Source organism: Plectropomus leopardus, chromosome 18 (assembly GCF_008729295.1).
Source record: "Plectropomus leopardus isolate mb chromosome 18, YSFRI_Pleo_2.0, whole genome shotgun sequence".
NCBI classification, from domain to species: Eukaryota; Metazoa; Chordata; class Actinopteri; order Perciformes; family Serranidae; genus Plectropomus; species Plectropomus leopardus.
The window spans coordinates 26,247,585-26,266,374 of NC_056480.1; the positions used below are offsets into that span (position 1 = coordinate 26,247,585).

The following is an 18,790-nucleotide window of genomic DNA, read 5'->3' on the forward strand; positions in this document are numbered from 1 at the left end:
TAGAAAGCGTTGCCGGGGAGAGGGACACCTGGAGTGCTCTGCTTAGCTTGTTGGCCCCGCGACCCGGCCTCGGATAAGCGGACGAAAATGGATGGGTTGATAGTTCCGACCAAGCAATGTGACTGGTGCACAAGACATTTAGAACATGCTCAAATCTGCATAACAGCACACCTGCCTCAGCACCAAGAAAGTCACTCCGCTGTTTGTGAACCATAGCTGCAGGAACATGATTTTTGATTTTTGTCCACAGATATCTTAGTGGTAACAAGACTGAGTAAGCTAAGCATTTCTGTGTTTATATCTGCTGTATTTATTTAGTTTGGGAAACTCCACGATCTGTTTAAAGTATATGCACAAGTTGGCAAGCGGACTTAACAGGGACTAAAAAATGTGTCTGGGTCCACAAAAATAAGAAGTTGCCAGATGCTAACTTGCATTGTGCAATTTGCATAGCTACCATGCCAGTGGATTCTGACGGTGGGGAGGAATAGGAGGCGCTCCTGCCATCGAAGTTTAGCTGCTGTTCTAACATATGTAACTAGTGTACAATTACTGTTCCTTTTTCTGATCATTTGGGTATAATTATATTTAAAAAAAAAACCAAAACTCTCAGGACTTGTGTATCCCACCAACATTACTTTAATATACTTCCTTTGCCGTGTACTTGCCTTTCTTACATTTACCAATTGTGCATCACCTCAGTGTGATGATCTGTGAACTGAAATGTTAATTTCACAAACATAAAAAAACATTAAGTTACCTGTCTTATCCAGTCAATTCAGTGTCCTCCAAAACATCTAAGTTGAATAAAAATTAACCCAAATCGGCCCCAACTGCAGTTAAATTATGCAGACTTTGGTTTTAAAAATGTCCATTTTTAATTTTGAAAATATCAGAAATGGATCTCAATAACCTCCAAAACCACACATATAATGTCCAAACTGGCCAAGCAGATGCTGAAGTACTGTCAATGTATGTGATTATGCACATTTATTCAAATTATGCAAATTGCCTAACATATGCAAGTTAGCATCTGGCAGTTTCTTAATGCTGGGGACCCATACTGTTCATTTCTAACATAAAACTTTGGGCTACTCAACATTTCTAGGTTGACTATTTCTCATTATATGCCAGACTTGGTGGTATATTGCAGTAGGGTTTGGTACCCCTCTCTGGTCTGCATGTCTGACAGAGCAGATAAACTTCTATTTTAATCAGTCCAGCTCTCTACACAGGCTATGCAATGGCTCAGGCTTTACTCAAGTCTATTTGCTTCTTTTTGTGTGTGTATAAGCACAGTGATTTTTGTATTGGACTCTGCCAGAACCAGGGTAATCCACACTCCAAACTGTGTCTGCCATGCATCCTCTGCTGATAAAGATGGACTGAAGCTGCTGCTTCTGCGTTGTGCTACTCTAGCTCTTTAGCCCCTGTAGACACTGACATTACTGAGTCAGTTCACTGACTTTATGTCCACTCTGTTTTCCTGCTGTCGGCCTACACTATGTTTCAGCAGGTCACAAACAAGCATTCGACATTTGACTTTTATCACGAAAGCAAAACAAGAAGTAAACACAGCGTGCCTCAACAGGAGTCCTTTCTGGTTTCCTGCTTGTGGCATCACTCCACTTAGCTCGCCTAATACTGACATCTTTACAGAGAAAATGTAGAGGAATGTCCTAGAAGAAGCCAAGGTGTGGCAAAATGTCTTTTATCTGAAAAATGTCTGTTGTCTCAAGTTATATATTGTCATAGAATTTGTAAGATAATAAACTTATAACAACTCATTTTCTTACATCGTATCTTAAATTGGAATCTTTAATTTGGACAGCAGACTTGTCTGAAATGTCTGATCATATCATCATAAAACGATACTGTTACTTTTAATACTAAATCACTGCTCAGTCCTGCCGCTACAGCACTAATAAAAAGACATGTATCCATACTTATGATAGTTTGCCAATTTTCCACCAGCTTTGTGACAAAACAATGTGGATAGTATAATGAACTCTGGTAAACTTCCCTCCATCTAACCAGTGCCTAGATATCCCCCTGCAATATCAGCCGAATGATCTACTTTACGTATTTGCTCGATCTACTGGCTGCACTTATGCATTTTCAAATAGCCCTCCACCCACGCCGCCACCACAGACTCAAAGTGAACCGAGAGACAGACACCACCACTTTCTCTCTCTCTCTCTCTCTCTCTCTCTCAAACGCAGACCAAAATCAGATTAAACCCTAAACCGAGGCAGTGCTGATAAAACATAAACCAAAATTATGCTACTGCAATGCCTATTTTTCTCCCAAAGCTGTATAGGGATAGTTTGTGAACAGGAAGTGGGCCCATATTGCATCATGCAAAGTGAAAACACTAACGGAGGCTGAAAAAACTTGGATCCACTAGTTAAACTAAAGAGGCACTAGGGATGTACTGATGCATCGCGAAACACTTGAAAATCATTAAAAAAATATGTGAGATTCAAATCGGTAAAATAAAAAATGAACCGCAATACTATTTTTGAACAGCAGAGGCCGTAATTTACATTTGATTTCACTTGCTCGACATGTCACATTACTATGGGTTCAATGTCTTACATCATGTCCGAGAATAGAGACATCTCGCCAACGTAAAAAAAAAGAGGAAGCAAAAGCTCCGGGTCAGGCGATATTGAAAGAGAAAATGCACCCTTCGATTTTAAATTGGAAGTGTGGCGGCATTTGAGCTTCCTTAAGTCAGATAGTAATAAATGCGAGATAACGGAAAAGACAAAAACAGTCTTAAAACACTGTGAGAGGGTGTTGAACTACATAACTAGTACAACTAAGATGATGTGAGCTGGCATCATAGTGAGGAGCTCCGCCTACGCACGTTACTCCTTAATGACGACTACACAGCCAAAAAAACCCCCAAAAAACGAACCACTCGGCCAAACCAAACAAGTAAGAGCCAAAGAGACAGTCCAAGTTATCAGCCACGAGTGGGGAATGGCCAACTTAGTTTTTCAAACCGCCCTCTCTGCTTTCCCCTCTAACAAAAGCATAAAACTTTCCAGAGCAGCCACCTCTGTCCCAAGTGAAAGGTTGTTTTTTTAACAACAGGGGACATTGAGAATGTCCAGAAATGCACTCATTGCATAGTTTGTGTTTTGCATTTATACCCTACCTCAGAAATAAAAAGAGAAAATGCAGTATTTCGTAATTATTTTTGCTTTTAATAATTGACAGAAAATTTTTCAGCCATAATTTTTCTGCAATCTCATTTTTTATTTTAAAAGAAATCGTGAGAAAATTGTATCGTGAACCCAGTATCGTGAATCATATCGAATTGTGAGTTGAGTGAATCATTACATCCCTGAGAGGGGCACTGATCAAATTTAAACCAAGATGCTGTTTCTGATTTTTCAAACAGATGAGTGCGAATTGTGTCACCCACCAAAGGGAGCATCTATTGGTCTGGTGTGCATTCTGGTAGTTGTAGGTTTTCTACCTCTTGAGCAATAGTCCTTTTTCTCTGCTCAAAGTATTTTTTGTCTTGTATAGATGTCACTTTTTTACTTGAAGACCATCTTTATATTGGTAAAATACTTCTTTTAGTATACACTAATTGCACTAGAAATGTAATTGCATTAAATTAGGTTGCTTCTTGTAAACAACCTCAACTGTTCAGTTCCACACTAAATATCAAATCAAACACAGTGCGTCATGTGGGATGGAGAAGACTGTGGCCAATATTGAGATTTTCAATAAACCCTCACATCAAGCCCAGATATCAGTGAGCCAGTTGGTCAGGTCCAGTTGGCAGATGGACTGTTTCGATTGGCCATAGGCATCATCTGCTGCCGCTGCGGCTGTCTGGCAGTGAGCCGGGCAACTGTTGTCAAGGCAACAAATTGTTCCGTGTCACTTTTGATGGTTTGGTGAGCTGCCACGAAGACCAATCAGGGTGCAGTTTATCATCCACATATCAAGCGCTGTCCATCCACCTCTCATCAGATTTCTATACTCTAGTATTTCTCTCTCTGATGCACACACACACACACACACACACACACACACACACGTGCTTCACAGTGTAGCTCATAGCCTGGGCTGGTATTGGACTGGTATCCTATTGATTGTTCTCCCATTGCTGCTACAGTCCATTGTACTTTTTCCACTCTCACAGAGGTTATTGCCACTGCAAACACACAACACACATCCATACACACAGTGACACAGACACAGACACAGACACACACACAGGAAATGACTATTGTATGGCCAAGCTTCCCATTTTTGCTCTCTTTCCAACTCAATTACAGCTTTTGCCAGCTAATCATTTTCAGTCACAGGGACACCAACACATTTTCCCCTCCGGGCTTCGTACAGTTAAAGAGCGCCTGAGCCTCATAATAATGAAAGTGAGGGCAACTGCTTTTCAACCTTGTTTTGTTCCTCGTGTTGCCACTCGCTGCGAGTGTCCAATAACTAAAAAAAAGGTTATTTGAGTTAAAGTCATATCCTAAACACCCCTTGCTATTTGACACTATTCGATTGTTTCCCAGTTTTTACCACGTTATCATATTTAATTGTTTTTTTAATTCATTTCATGGCTTCAATAACAACCATCCCCTTATCAAATCACAAATTCAGGGATACTATCCATCAGAGTTTTCTGGTGAGGCTATTCAGTTTACAACTTATTCTAAAACATTTAAATCATTACCAGCTGTAACCAAGAAATGATTGGCATTTTTGCTTACAACAAATTAAATGATTCCACCTTTCATTGCGGTAATCCTCTGTTGCCACCAGGGGGGTTTCCATTACAGATTTGTGCAAAACTTAAGCAATATTGTTGAAATGTCGATGAAACACAGTTGCCAGATGACTGCGTTTCCACTGAGTGATGTTATGTGACTTCTCCTCTTGAGATAACGTTCCAAGAAGCATGGCGATGGCGACAGCCACCGCACTAGCTGTCATCCCTGGGATAGCCCATGATTTCACAGAGGAATTGTGGATTCTAAACCTCCGGATGATCCGCTTAACTTTTGAAGAGCTATGTGATGCAATAACACCACCTCTAGTGCCTGCTGCATCATGCCCGAGTGAGCCAAACAGTGGAAAAAGTATTGCAGTTTTGCAAAATATGTCTTTTTCAAATCACATGAAATACCACCTCATGCAAGCATAAAAAAATTTGCATTGAATGGGAGGTTTTTTTTAATTAACGTGTTTCCATTAGGTGTATTTTGTATTCCCAATTTAGATTTGTGCAGCTTGAGGGTTAATGGAAACCCGCCTGTCAGAAAACCACTCAATGTATCACTCTAATGAAAATAAAGTGCCTTGAGTTTGAGAAAATGGCCATCAAAGCGTAAGCGTTGTTGCTACTGACGAAAACTTATCCGCTACATTGCAACCTAACTGGACTGTCACACACACATATGCACGCACAGACAATCTTCCACGCATTTACAACCCAGATTAGACTTTGTGTTTACTCTTAGTGTGACAGCTGGAATGAACATGCGTTAAGGCCCCTTCAGACTCAATAAGATACATGTCCTTCTCCACTGAATGGCTGTTGGGACAATTTTCTACAAGCTCTGCTTATCTGCCTGCCGCCTCCCATCTTTCACCGTCCTTCCGTCTTCTTCACCATTTCACTCCCCGTCTCTCTCTATGTCTGTCTATTTGTCTTCTCCCTCGGAGGTGTGAAGATTGAGTCATCCTCCCTGTCCGATTTCTTTTTTTCCACACACATCCTCTTTTCCTTTTCTCCGCTTGTCCTCTCTCCTTCTATGTCATTATATTTTTCATGTCTTTATGCGAGTGTCAATATGCGCAAAAAAATTCAGAGACCGACTGTGTGTGATGGAACTAATATGTCCTGGTCATAGCTGCCGTGTGTTCGTGTTCGTGTTCGTGTGTGTGTGTGTGTGTGTGTGTGTGTATGCGCATGCTAGAGCCTCCCTCGTCTGTTGACGTGAACGGACTGTCAAAGACGTCACCATGCACAACAGCAGCCTATTGATCCCTTTGTTGGAGGTGAGGAGCAGTTGTTCAGAGTTGAATGGTATATTTGAGGAAAATTACAGCAGTTAGGGAATAAAGCTATTTTATATTTGCACCAGAGGGAGTGAAATTGAATGTACTGGCGTGAGAGGGAGTAAACATTTTTTTCCCTGGGATTAGATCCTTTGTGGGCTGTTATGGGTTTATCAAAGCCAAAACTGAAATTGGTCATTTTGTACTAAAGCAGTTGATAGCTGACAGAAGCCAGATGATTGCTGCTAACCTCTGTATTCATCTGTTAATTCTAAACTAATTTCCTGTGTGCAGCAAAATCAAGATCAGCAGAATCAGGGAGCCTGATAATGAGACCGACTTGTTACTTAATTTGTTCAGTCTCACATCATGTCAGTCAGCTGGTAGACGTGAAGAGGTTATGATAATTTGTTTTGTGTTTTTGCTTTAACCAATTAGTAGCGAGTTACATAACGTAGGGTGGTGACTATAGGAAAGGTAAACATTTTATATGAAAATTCCATGTTTTTTCCCACTTTACAACTTCAAAGCACATGAACACAACAAAGTCGGAAGAACGACTTCCAAACTTAGAAACTAAGACCTTCACATGAATGCAGCAAAGTTCTCAACATGAAGGTGGTTTAGCTGGTAGCTAGCAGCTAACGGTGTTAACTCCATAAACAGTGCTAAGCAATGGCAACAGTGCTGACAAACTGAACTCTATCTCTTTTTATACTGCATGTTTCCGTATAAAAAGGTACAATCGAGGAAAGGGGGGACAGATATGTCTCGACTTTAAACCAGCATTAGAGGTAGTTACATCACTGCAGCGGTGTCTGTGTAAAAGGGAACAGGAGTAGCAGGACGGGAGTAACATTTTGACAATGTCTTATTTATGCATCCAATGGCTAGAGACTGAAAAAGCCACTAGCAGCAGTTACACATAGAAGAAGAATATCAAATTGAGACAACAGCGAGACCCAGGAATCCTTCGAGGACAAGATCAGCCGCCATATGACAGAAATGGGAAATAATTGTTATTGCCATGTTATGTTGTGTATTGTTTAGAGAGTGCTACAGACACATATGTTATATGTCGCACTAGAAGCTGCTGTGGTTGTGTTAAACGTCATGCCTGTTGTGCCTCTTTTGTTTCCACAATGCTGGCATGCTGTCTGAAAGCACACACACTGCAGTGGCACGATGCTGCCGTTGTTTGGTTCTGTGAAAAAATGCAAAGACAGCATAAAAGAAGGGACTTTATAACGCCTCTAAAATGCATCCTCTGCGTAAAAAGGGCAAAAGATAACCAGGGGTGATATGGAGGGTTAGTCCTACGCATTGTGCCGTCCTGATATCAGTGGTAAGCGATGTAAGAAAAAGCAGAGAGGCTCAGATTACAACACACACAGAGGTTGTGTACCTTTACTCTCTGCTGAACTAGTGCTACCGTTCCATGATGATGCTGTTCTGATATCAGTGGTAAACCCCATATGAACACAGTGCCAGCGATGAGCTAACCAGTGGTCTAACATGCACAACAAACCACAGAGAAGCTCAGCTTACAACACACACAGAGGGAACGTGACTGCACTCTCTGCTTGGGATGCTGTTACTCCACCATATCTTTGCATAGCAAATAGTGGCTTGCTGCTATAATAAAACGTTGAATGTCGCATACAGAGTAATTCATCCTGCAACCAGGCTACATAAACAGGAACATCAAGCGCCTATATTTTATGCATTCATGTCTGCCTTTCCATTCCTTGTTTTTCTTAACACAGCAAGTTTGACATGCATGTGCACCATCATATGCATAAGTTAATGCATTCAGATAAGTATCGCTCTTTCCAAGGCAGGCGAAGAGAGGAAATAGAATTGAAGCCAGTTCATCTGTATTCTGAATGCATCTCATTGACGCCCCCAGAGATTTGAGTTATTTGCTAAAGCAAGAAAAAGAAACAGCCAGGGTTATCTCCAGACAACCTCTGACACCTCAGCAGTCTCCCACAATAGATTTCTGCCTCGGTGAGACGAGCTGGCAGGGACCCGAGCAACCCGACTGGAAGACAGCATCCGACCCGGGAATGATTAGAATGAACCTACGGGTTGCCTGTTTTGCTGGCGTGAGCAGTGTTTATTTTGACTCTTTCAGATGGGGTAAGTTTCCAATGGATTTGCTCGCCCGGCTGCTCACGCCCCTCGCTGGCTTCCACAGGAAACTCTATTATCTGCTACATTTGCCTCCCTAACAGAGGGATAAAATCTCATCTGCCTCAGTCAGAGGCTAGACACAACGTTGGCATCTCTATGGAGCGTGTATGTGTATTTGTGTGTGTGCCCGGGAGGGTACAAGCCAAAATAAACCCACCGCTTGTGGTGTCTTTGTCGATGCAGTCAGTCATTTCCATAGTTACCTGAGTGGACACTATCAATGATTCAGGGAGAGTTAAACTTTCATTCTGAGTGTGTGCTGCTTGAGGCAGAGTCATACACATTTCAGATACCAAGTAGAATATTTTGAGTTTAATGACGGCCCATCCGCAGTGACCTCCTGCTTCTCAGGGGAAAATGGCGCTACAGGTGATGCTGCGACAACATGATCCTTCCCCTGCTGCCTCAAACATCTGTCTGCATCCATCCTGCAGTAGTTAACCTTGTCAAACTGTGTGTGCGTCTAAACAAAGACAAGCGCTTTGCTCATTTGACAAAGATGGCCCCGGGAAGTTTCCTCACCTAAAAAAAAATCCTGAGTCATCTCTAACGGGATCCATTTGTGTTAGTGCACAGTTTTAAAAACAAAGTCCTTTGTGGAGATGGAACACTTAGAATGGCTCTTTTATGGCTGACACATGCTGGCTTCTGCTATAAACACGCTAAAAGTGGGAGCTTTCTTCTGGCAATGACTGAAAAAAAAGTGGAAGATGTTTGAAATGTGCAGCGAACAGATGGATACACAGCTGACCCATCCAGCGATCAGGCTTTGGTTGCACCTTTTATATTTGTCATTCAGTTTATAGGAACATTTTGTTTTCATTTTCTTGTTGGACAGCAATCTGTCTTTGCTTTTCTTAAAGGTACGCTGTGCAGGCTTTTCCAATAAAAATGCAAAGACTCACAAAAGTAATCCGTCCTCTTTATCACTTCTGACCCACTATCAGACAGTCTGTTTACATGATGTTAGAAAAGCTGAATTATTGTGTTAGTCTGGCTAAAACTGGACTTTCAACCCTTTGAAAACTGGATTGTCATCTATTTTCTTCTGTCTTTCCCAAGCATTTAAATCTTTGAGACAAAAACTCTCTCTCAAAAACATGGGAAAAAGGGTAATAATCAACTTTGCATGAAATATCTCACAAATTGCAAAAAACTGTAAAAGGTGATAAGATAATTACTTTAAAAATTAGCTTAAATAGTTATTTATATATACAGGTGCAATCCGAAATATTTTACCGGGGGTTGAATTATAATTATACTGCACATGCACGTGTTAAAAGAGTTACATTATTTATTTGAACTTCAAAGTTAAGTCAACTTCTGTTGTCAAAATAACTCAAATCTGTATCAGTACATATCTTTTGTTGTTTAATGAGGTTTCTTGTCATTTATTTTCATTATCTGTCATCCACATCACTATAATGTCTTTTGAGGTGAGGGGGTTAAATATTTCTGATTGCAACTGTATTTTTTTTTTTTTTCATTTAATTTTAGCACCTTTTCAGGTCATGTCCTGTTTTGTTTTTATTACTTTTCTTTCAATTTTTGTTTGGCTAATTTCAGGTTATTTTCTTGTAACTTTTTACTAATTTCTTACTATTTTCTTGGTCATTTTTTAAGTCCCTCATTGCCTGCCTTCCGTGTTTTTTAAAGAAATCAAGCCAATATCAGGTTTCAAGGGGTTAAAATACATGTAAACATGTGAGTCCAACTGAAATCATATTAGTTGAGTTTCGCAAAGTCGTACTAACACGCTTAGATAATGCGGTTTGGTTTGATGTACTTTTTCATGTTCTGCACATGCTCCATAGTTGGGGTCGATAGATTGAGGCCTGGCTGATTATTAGAGCCGATATCTGGCATTTTGCTGATTATCTGTATCGCCATTTAATTTTAATGATCACCGATAAAATTCATTAAAAAGAGGAAAGAAAGTGTCAGCATGGGAGGAACTTTGATTTTGTAAAACCTCAGGGAGCTCTTGTTATTTAGTCATTTTTTAGTCTAAACTTCACTTGACTATAAAAAGTTGCTATAAACTTGATGTATTTGATGTTGAAAGGGATAGTTTTGACTAAACACTTACCAAAGACAAAGACATTTACCCCCCAATACATTTTGATTTCTATTTTTACTTTTTTTTTTTTGCAAATTTTTAAGTATGTTTCTTGTACTTAAAAAAGCAAATTTTGGGGACATTTCTTCCTAAGTTGCCCATCGCCTTCCTTCCATGTTTTTGAAAGAAATCAAGCAAATTTGCTTGGGTTTCAAAGGGTCAAAGCAATATCCGCCAGCCCGAGTAGCCATGGGTATGGTACAGTATGCTCATTACACAAAGCAACAATGGGCATGCAGGAAATGAGAAGATTTCCTCATTGTTTCCCAAAATGCTTTGTATTAATCATCCACACAGATATAAGGTAACCTGTGAAGAAAGATATGCACCTTAGAAGCCACTTTCAAAAAAATCTGCATTTTAGTGACCTAAAACTTAGTTTGCATGTTGATGAGAAGCCAAAACAAATGAATATAGCCATTTAAGAAAATATGTACATGTGTAGACAGGGCTAAAGGAAACATCCTTTTCCTCGTTTCAACTTGATCACAGGTGACCTTTTCAAAACAAGTTACAGCTGGAACATCCTGTCTCCTATTGATATCCTTTACGGCTCTCCCTCTAAGCTCTTCTCTCTCCTACAGAGCCTCCCACTTGTCACAGGAATACAAAGTCCAGAATATCTGTGCACTTTGCAGTGACTTGGGGTTCAGTTGCCTCCGTCTACATGACTCACTCGGCATAAAGCATGACAGGATGATATTTCAGCCTCTGAAACGGCCCTGCGCTCCCTCTGCAATTTAGAGGGGGATTTGTGGCCGCTTGGCTCGGCCGCGTCCTGGTGTCAAAGTGCGAAAGCCGTCAGACGGGGCCATGAGTCAGGGATGGCGTCATGAGGACACTGCAACGCTTCTCGGCCATGTGGACAAGTGTGCGGCGAGGAGTCTGGGTAACGGGCCATTTTATGGCAGAATAGCAGTGATGCTGTCTGGGGCTTTACTCACACCAGGTCATTATTAAGGTAGACTCATTATTAGAGACATTCTAGAAATATGAAGGCCTTTTGTAGAAGTGACCTTTGTTCTGTATTTTATGTATACTGCTGAGACTGTTTCATCAAATTATTTTAATAGATGGTTCCACTTGTTTAATGCAGATTTTTTTGATAGTTTTACAAAGTCGTTTTCTTTCTATGAAGATCACATCAATAATGCATTCATAATGCTTTACGAATGCACTCATAAATATACATAATGTTTTTTGATGCACTTTATCATCAGTCATAGCACATAGATGTAATTTGAAATGAGTTATAAGTGTCTCATGGATGCTTTTTACCAGTTATAACATAGCATACTAGTAAGGACTCATAAAATATGGTCTGCGCAGTGTAATAAATTGTCACTGTATGTGTTAAGTAAAGTGGAGAACATGTTGATGCATCTATAATTATGCATGCTTTATCATATCGCTTCACTGGTGGTGTGGACTTGAGTCACAAATTTGATGACTTCAGAATCGACTTGATAAAATCAAAAAAGACTTGCAACTTGACTAGCACTTTAACACCAGGGACTCATGACTTGGACTTGAGCCTTTTGACTTGAAAATACTTGATATCTCTCCCAAAGCCCAAAGATTACTTAAAAGGTGTTTTATCTAAAAAGTGTGCCAAAAGTCACTTTGCTGAATCAGCAAAGTGACTTTTGAACCAATCTGAGAGGATCCAATCAAATTGCAGGAAAGAACCATGAAGAACTGTCTTTACATTATTGAGCAACAGTTGGGAAAAAAAAGATCCCGAGGATTATTTCATTTGTTTACAAAAACTATGAGGTAAATAGTCAACATAAAATGAACTACAGTATGTAAAATGTCAAAAATTACCGCCGGAGACTGACAACTGCCAACAAACTTTTTTTTTTAAATAAATAAGTACAAATTTCAATAGAATGAAAAAGCATGAATTATTTTTGTAAATTTAATAAATGTTTACTCTGTTGTTAAATAGCATTACATTTGTTTCAGAGTGCATTATTACTCGTTTGAAATTCGAAACTAAAAAGTTTAGGACTTGGGACTTGACTCGGGATCTGCCTGTCTTGACTTGGGACTTCAGTGCAAAAACTTGAAATTTACATGTGACTTTGTAAAACAATGACTTGGTGCCACCTCGGATATGTAAAGTGTCGTGCATTTCAGTGCATTTTAAAATAATCTATGCAGCAAGTCATACCATGCATTAGAATACTTTGAAAATACTTTGAAAAGACTGAAAACACTTTGAATAGATTTAAATGTGTCACCCTCTCACATCTACAATGAGTCATAAGTTGCAGACTATGAGATTTTGCAAAGACTGGGAGTCTTGCAGGGTCATTATTTGCAAGATTGTTTGCTTCAAAAAGAAAAAAAAAAAACTGACAGAAATTGTTGCAGCCTTCAGAATCCCCAGTATGCTATATGCTAATTTCTACTCAAGACCTGCCTGCTCCACTATTACAATGTGTATGGAAACATCCACCATGCCAGCATATTCAAAATCCCCCTGAGTTTTGCATCCACGGTGGTTAGGCTCATAGGAATAAACATGCTCAGATTTTTAACTTGAAATGAGATCTATTCTTAAGAACTGCTGGCGCTTGGTGTGAAAAGTCTCAAATATTTCAACTCCATAATCACCCTTAGGTGTTCAGTTTGAATGAGATCTGGTGACAAATCATTTTCATACATGCCACAGTGCATGACTGGATGTTAATGACTTGGTTTTGTCACGCAGAGCACCTGTGTGGAGGCATCTCTATTCATCGTGTTTCTCCACCAGTTCATTCAATTTGGCATTAATGATAAATAAATTGTAATATTAATATTAATAATGTAAAAATTATAAATGTTTATTATAAATTATTAAATTAAGAATTTTGTAAATAATTTTAAATGTTGTAATAAATGTGTAGAGTTTTTCCCTAGCTTTACTCTTTTTCCCTGGACATTTTTTCTTCTAGCTTTTAAAAAAATATCAACTTGCAATTTGTGGAACTTTTTTTTCCATGTTTTTGAAAAAAAAAAAAAAAAAAAAATCACACCAATTTCCTCAGAAGTTTAAAGGTTAAATACTTGTGAAAGGCATCTGAAAGCAGCACAAGAAGAGTGATGTCGCTCCAGGTTTCAAAGGGTTAAACACATGGAGGAGGACAATCCTCAGTGGAAATAATTGCACACTGAGGTGAAGTGGTTGATTCTTATCTGGAATCGTCCGGAGGTGGTGGGAGTGTTGAGAACGTGTTAGATAATCCATGTGTCTGCTGCACAAACACTCAAGGCAGGTTTTCCACATTGAGAATAAACCCGAGGGACTGGAAGACAATTCATGCGTCTGTCCTCAGAGACCCGTGCTGTTGCAACAACAGGAGCATTACTGCTGCTGCTGCGCTTTGTCTAGCAACTCCTCACCTGTGTGTTAACCCTGTTGCTCTCTCTCTATCTCCCTCCCTCCTCCCAGAGAGGTGAAGCATCATGGGGAAACACAACAGTAAGCTGGCTCCGGAGGTCCTCGATGACCTGACCAAGAACACCGAATTCAACGAGGCAGAGCTCAAGCAGTGGTACAAAGGCTTCCTCAAAGACTGTCCCTCAGGCATCCTCAACCTGGAGGAGTTTCAGCAGCTCTATGTTAAGGTGAGGGGGAGGCACAGGCACGAAAAGAGGAAATGACACTAAAGGAGGTGAAATCATCAGCTGATTATAAGAAGGGCTGGGGTCTTCACACAGTGTTTTTTTTATCGTTCGGGCCTGCAGTGAAAATTGTCCTCATTATTTTTCCATAGTTACATAAAATGAAAAAAAGTTACCTTTTAAATGAGTCATTGCTGCCTTGTTACATAGAGAGCTTATGTTACTGTGGCTGACTAATGATCTTGTGTTTTGGGGCACAGAGAGGAGGCGGAGCTTCTTATATTGCCAGAGTTTCTGTTAATGCCCCAAAACTTCCTCAGAACATTCTAGAGCTTCGAGATGACACAAAGCCAGAGAGACGCTGACTGATTTATCACAGATGAACAGGGGTCAAAGATATTTTTAAAATCGGTTTCATTTATCCTCTTATTCACATACAAATACATCAGCTGTAGCAGGCAATCTGTCACTGTCGAAAAATGAAATGAGAAACTAAACTAATTTTGTATCATCATATCAGGCAGTAAAAATACCACAGATAAGTGGCAGAAAAAGGATGGATTGAAGTTTAACCTGCATTAGAGGCTCAATTCCTCTTTGTAAAGTCTCCAGTTGCAGAAGTTTATCTCTAAAATGTGTTTTTAACCCTTAGGGCTTGCTTTAATATTACACACTCTGAGCTCAAAATGTGCTCTTCAAAATCAAGCTCTAAAAAATACGATGCATGAAAATTGCTACTTTCGTTGAGTTATTACCCTTTGAATTGAGTTATTACTCAACATTAGTCCTAATCATAAATATCAAATATTCATTGATTTTCAAAATGTCAAACCCTTTAAAGGCCAGGTTTTTGTCATGATGCCACTATGTTTCTAGAGGGAAAAAAAAGGAAAGAAGAAAAATTTATTATTTTTTAAATATACTACAAGCAAAGTATTTTTTTTTTATGATCACAGCCTAGGATTTGTCAATAAATAGCAGCAATGTCAATTTTTACACATTATTATTTTTATGCAGTGTGAAATACTTACACTAATAACTCTCTGCACACAATATGCACTTTTCAAAAATCATTCATAATGATGAATGAATGATTCATCAATCATCATTCAAAAAAATCTAAAAAAATATTGGGTTTCAATGGGGCATTTTTTGCACCTAACAGTATAAATGTAACAGTTTTGTGTACACTGTATTTTAGACTTATTGTAGGAGCTGAGCTGGAAATTCCAAGATTCAACGAAACAACATCGGCTCCTGACTGTCAGAACCAAAGGATTAGAGCCAAGATATAGTACTATAAACAGTTTGTTCTGATCTCCAAGTCGTCAAACGCTGAAGCTCTGTCATACTCCTGGGCATGTGATATCGATACCAAAAGCACCCTGCAGCATTTCTGTAGGCCCATTTCCACTGCAGGAACTCGGGGGTAGTTTTAAGCGGTCTCGCCAACTGGTGCACATCTCCACTGCAAAAACTGCCCCTATAATGACGCCCTGAAAAACTGCTGGAAGAAGAGCTTGGGGTTGACTCGGTGCTGACTGTGTATAACTTCAGGTGAAAGAAGATGTCGAAAACAAGGCCTATTTTTAATTTTATGTGATAATCGGAATGACGACTTTCCCACTGGAAAAATTCACATGAACGGTCGTTCATGTCGGAAAAAAAGAACTCTGGGACTATTTTATAACTTGAGTTGCTGACTTGATGTCAAAAATGCATAAACATGGCAGGCAAAAGTCAATATTTGGTCATTGGTAGGAACCTTTTTTTTGAATTTACATGTTAATATTATCAGTTGTTTAAGATAGCATCCCCCCTCATATCCCCAACTGCTTTTAATAAGCAGATGTTTTCATGAATAAAATACTCACGTATCCTTGAAATCATGGCTTCCCCCTATCTGTTTCCTTCAGTTTTCAATGTCATGAATAAACAGCTGTCAACCTCTTGTTTAAATGCTTTTAGCACTTAAATGTAACCCATCTTCTTTGTAGCTTTCATGTTGTTCCCATTTTACAACCTCAAAGAACATGAACACAACGGTTGTAAGAATTACTTCCCAGCTCAGAAACTACGACCTTCTGATATCATATGAACGTAAACTAAAACCCAGCAAAAAAATAACATGTTAAAATAAATTCTTCATGCTGCTACCTTCAGTTGCAACAGCTTTTAAACAAACTTTGCGGGCTGCGGTTTGTTCGAGATCTGACGCCACAAAACAGAGAGGTCACAAATTTGATAACTTTAGACTTAACTTTAAAAAATCAAAGACGACATGCAACTCGACTTGGACTTAGACACCAATGACTCGTGACTTCACTTCTACTAGAGCCTTATGACTTGAATATCTTCCCCCAAACACAAAGATTAAAAAGTATGTTATTTAAAAGGTATGCCACAAAATAATTGATTTCAATAAAACCTTTAACACTATTCATTCCCAGCAGGTCAATACTTCATTCCCTAGATTAACTTTTTTCCCAACCAGTGAGACAGCATCCAGTCAAACCGCAGGAGAGAAGAAAAACTACAATTAGATGACTATCATCTGAGAAAAGATTTGATTTGTGCTGTTTACACTGTCATTAAACAGTTACATCTGGATCACACAGGGAAAATAAATCAGATTTCGCGAAATAACTTTTCCTTGATTGAAATATGAGACATAGTCGATAGAACATCGGTAGAATGCATTCCTGCCATGTTTTGACAGACAAGACGAACAGCAATGATAATAAAAATAGCGCAGCGGCGAACCAAATGCAGTGAACAACTTTGACTCGAGAATGTAGCTGAGTGTTTGACAACCGGATCGTATGTGCCTCCACAGCGTTTCATCATCGCGGATCAAACCAGCTGATGGTCTGACAGCAGCGCAGTGAGACAAACAAACAGAGCACAGCTTCTCCTCACAGCACCAAGGTGTCTGAAACAGCCAAATTTGCAGAGTTGGAAAGTGACTTCTTTAGACAGACTACTTTGTGTTAGTTTTATGTTTAGTCAGACTTTGGATGGACTCTTTGGATGGACTCTCGTTACTATTACCAAGGGCAGATGTAATGTTTTGGAGGCCTGGGGCCACAGGCACATTACCTTATTTTCAACCTTTCTCTAACAGGGAATGTTGGCAGGCTGTTGGCAGCTATAGGAGAAGTAGGCCTACTCAAAATTTTTTAATTCCCAAGTAAAATGATTAATAGCACAGAAGTTTCACACAAGATTGACAGAAGTTGAAGTCAGAGTCCTGCAGTCAGGAGAAGTCGGCCTATTATCAGCATAATATGCTTAAATTTTCCTGAAGTTCGTTTAAGATGGAGCTTTTAATTTTCATATAATGCTGGAAAGTTTAATAAATAATAATAAATCATATGTTTATTATACTCCAACACACCATGGTCAAATGAAACTGTGTCAGTGAACTATGACATCTTCATATCTCACTTAGGAGTCAAAGGGAACCTTTAAGCTTGACAGAAACAGTGATCTGATTTATATCGTGATATATATTGATATCGACAGATATCATAAAAAATATCATAAAAAATTATTGTGATAAGACTTTTTTCCATATCTCCCAGCCCTAATACAAACTGTATGTGGAATAGGGTTGCAAATAGGAAGCACTTTCATTAATTGATTAATTGGTAAAATTAATGATCAATTAATCAATTAATCGTTACTTGAAAAAAAAAACATTGCTTATTTCCAGCAATACCAGATGTGTTTTATCTTCAGTCAAAGCTCGCAGCAACATATTGCTCATACTTTGACAGCTTTTCTGAGCCTATCGATTAATCAATTAAACTTCACGCATTCGATTAAATGATGAATGACCAATTAATCGATCATCAATTAATTGTTATCATCCCAAATGTGGAGCTTGACTGGTGTGGAGAGGCACACAATTTTCCCTCGTTTGAGTCAACATAACATCAAATGTAACTGCCACCTTTTTTTTCTGTTTTTTCACGCTCCAGTTCTTCCCATATGGTGATGCCTCAAAGTTCGCCCAGCACGCGTTTCGGACATTTGACAAGAACGGCGACGGGACTATCGACTTCAGGGAGTTCATCTGCGCCCTGTCCATCACCTCCAGGGGCAGCTTCGAGCAGAAACTCAACTGGGCCTTCAACATGTATGATCTGGACGGGGACGGAAAGATCACGCGCATGGAGATGCTGGAGATCATTGAGGTGAGTGTTTGTGAGTTTGCGCCTGAGAATGTTTGATTTTGGTATTAGATTTGGATATTTTTACTGGCTCTTAGAAAAGGAGAAATCATCTATGTTATTTATGAGTTTAAAGAGAAAATGTAACATTTTTGTCCCCTCTGCAGGCCATCTACAAGATGGTCGGCACTGTGATCATGATGCGTATGAACGAGGACGGGCTGACCCCACAGCAGCGCGTGGACAAGATCTTCTCCAAGATGGACAAGGACCACAACGACGAGATCACCCTGGAAGAGTTTAAAGAGGCCGCTAAGTCTGACCCCTCCATCGTCCTACTGCTGCAGTGTGACATGCAGAAGTAGAGAGAGGGATGGGTGGAGGAATGGAGGGAGGGAGCGGAGGGATGGGGAAGAGTTGAACTGAAACAAGAGAAGGAAGGAGGATGAGAGAAGAGAAGGGTTTGGGAAGAAAGGGAGGGCTGCAGTTTGGGGAGAAGGAGGAGGTGGAGGAGGTAGGGAAGATTTTTTCCTTTTTTTTGTGGCAGTGAGCCATGTTTGGAACACAGTGGACCCCTGATTGATGCCATTCTTTTCTCCCAGGCTGCCCTGCTGCGCAGTTCTCTGCTGCAGTTCACTTGTGCTTCAGT

General features: G+C 39.7%; 1 protein-coding gene across 1 annotated transcript in view; it reads left to right on the plus strand.

Annotated features, from left to right (window-relative positions):
- The window catches only part of LOC121957715 (hippocalcin-like protein 4), a 32,313-nt gene extending 13,807 nt beyond the window's left edge, over positions 1-18,506 (plus strand). The window contains exons 2-4 of the mRNA XM_042506460.1: positions 13,794-13,969; positions 17,950-18,165; positions 18,309-18,506. Of these exons, the coding sequence (XP_042362394.1) occupies positions 13,808-13,969; positions 17,950-18,165; positions 18,309-18,506 (576 nt within the window). The 5' untranslated portion in view covers positions 13,794-13,807. The remainder of the gene's footprint in view (positions 1-13,793; positions 13,970-17,949; positions 18,166-18,308) is intronic.
- The last annotated feature ends 284 nt before the right edge of the window (positions 18,507-18,790 follow it).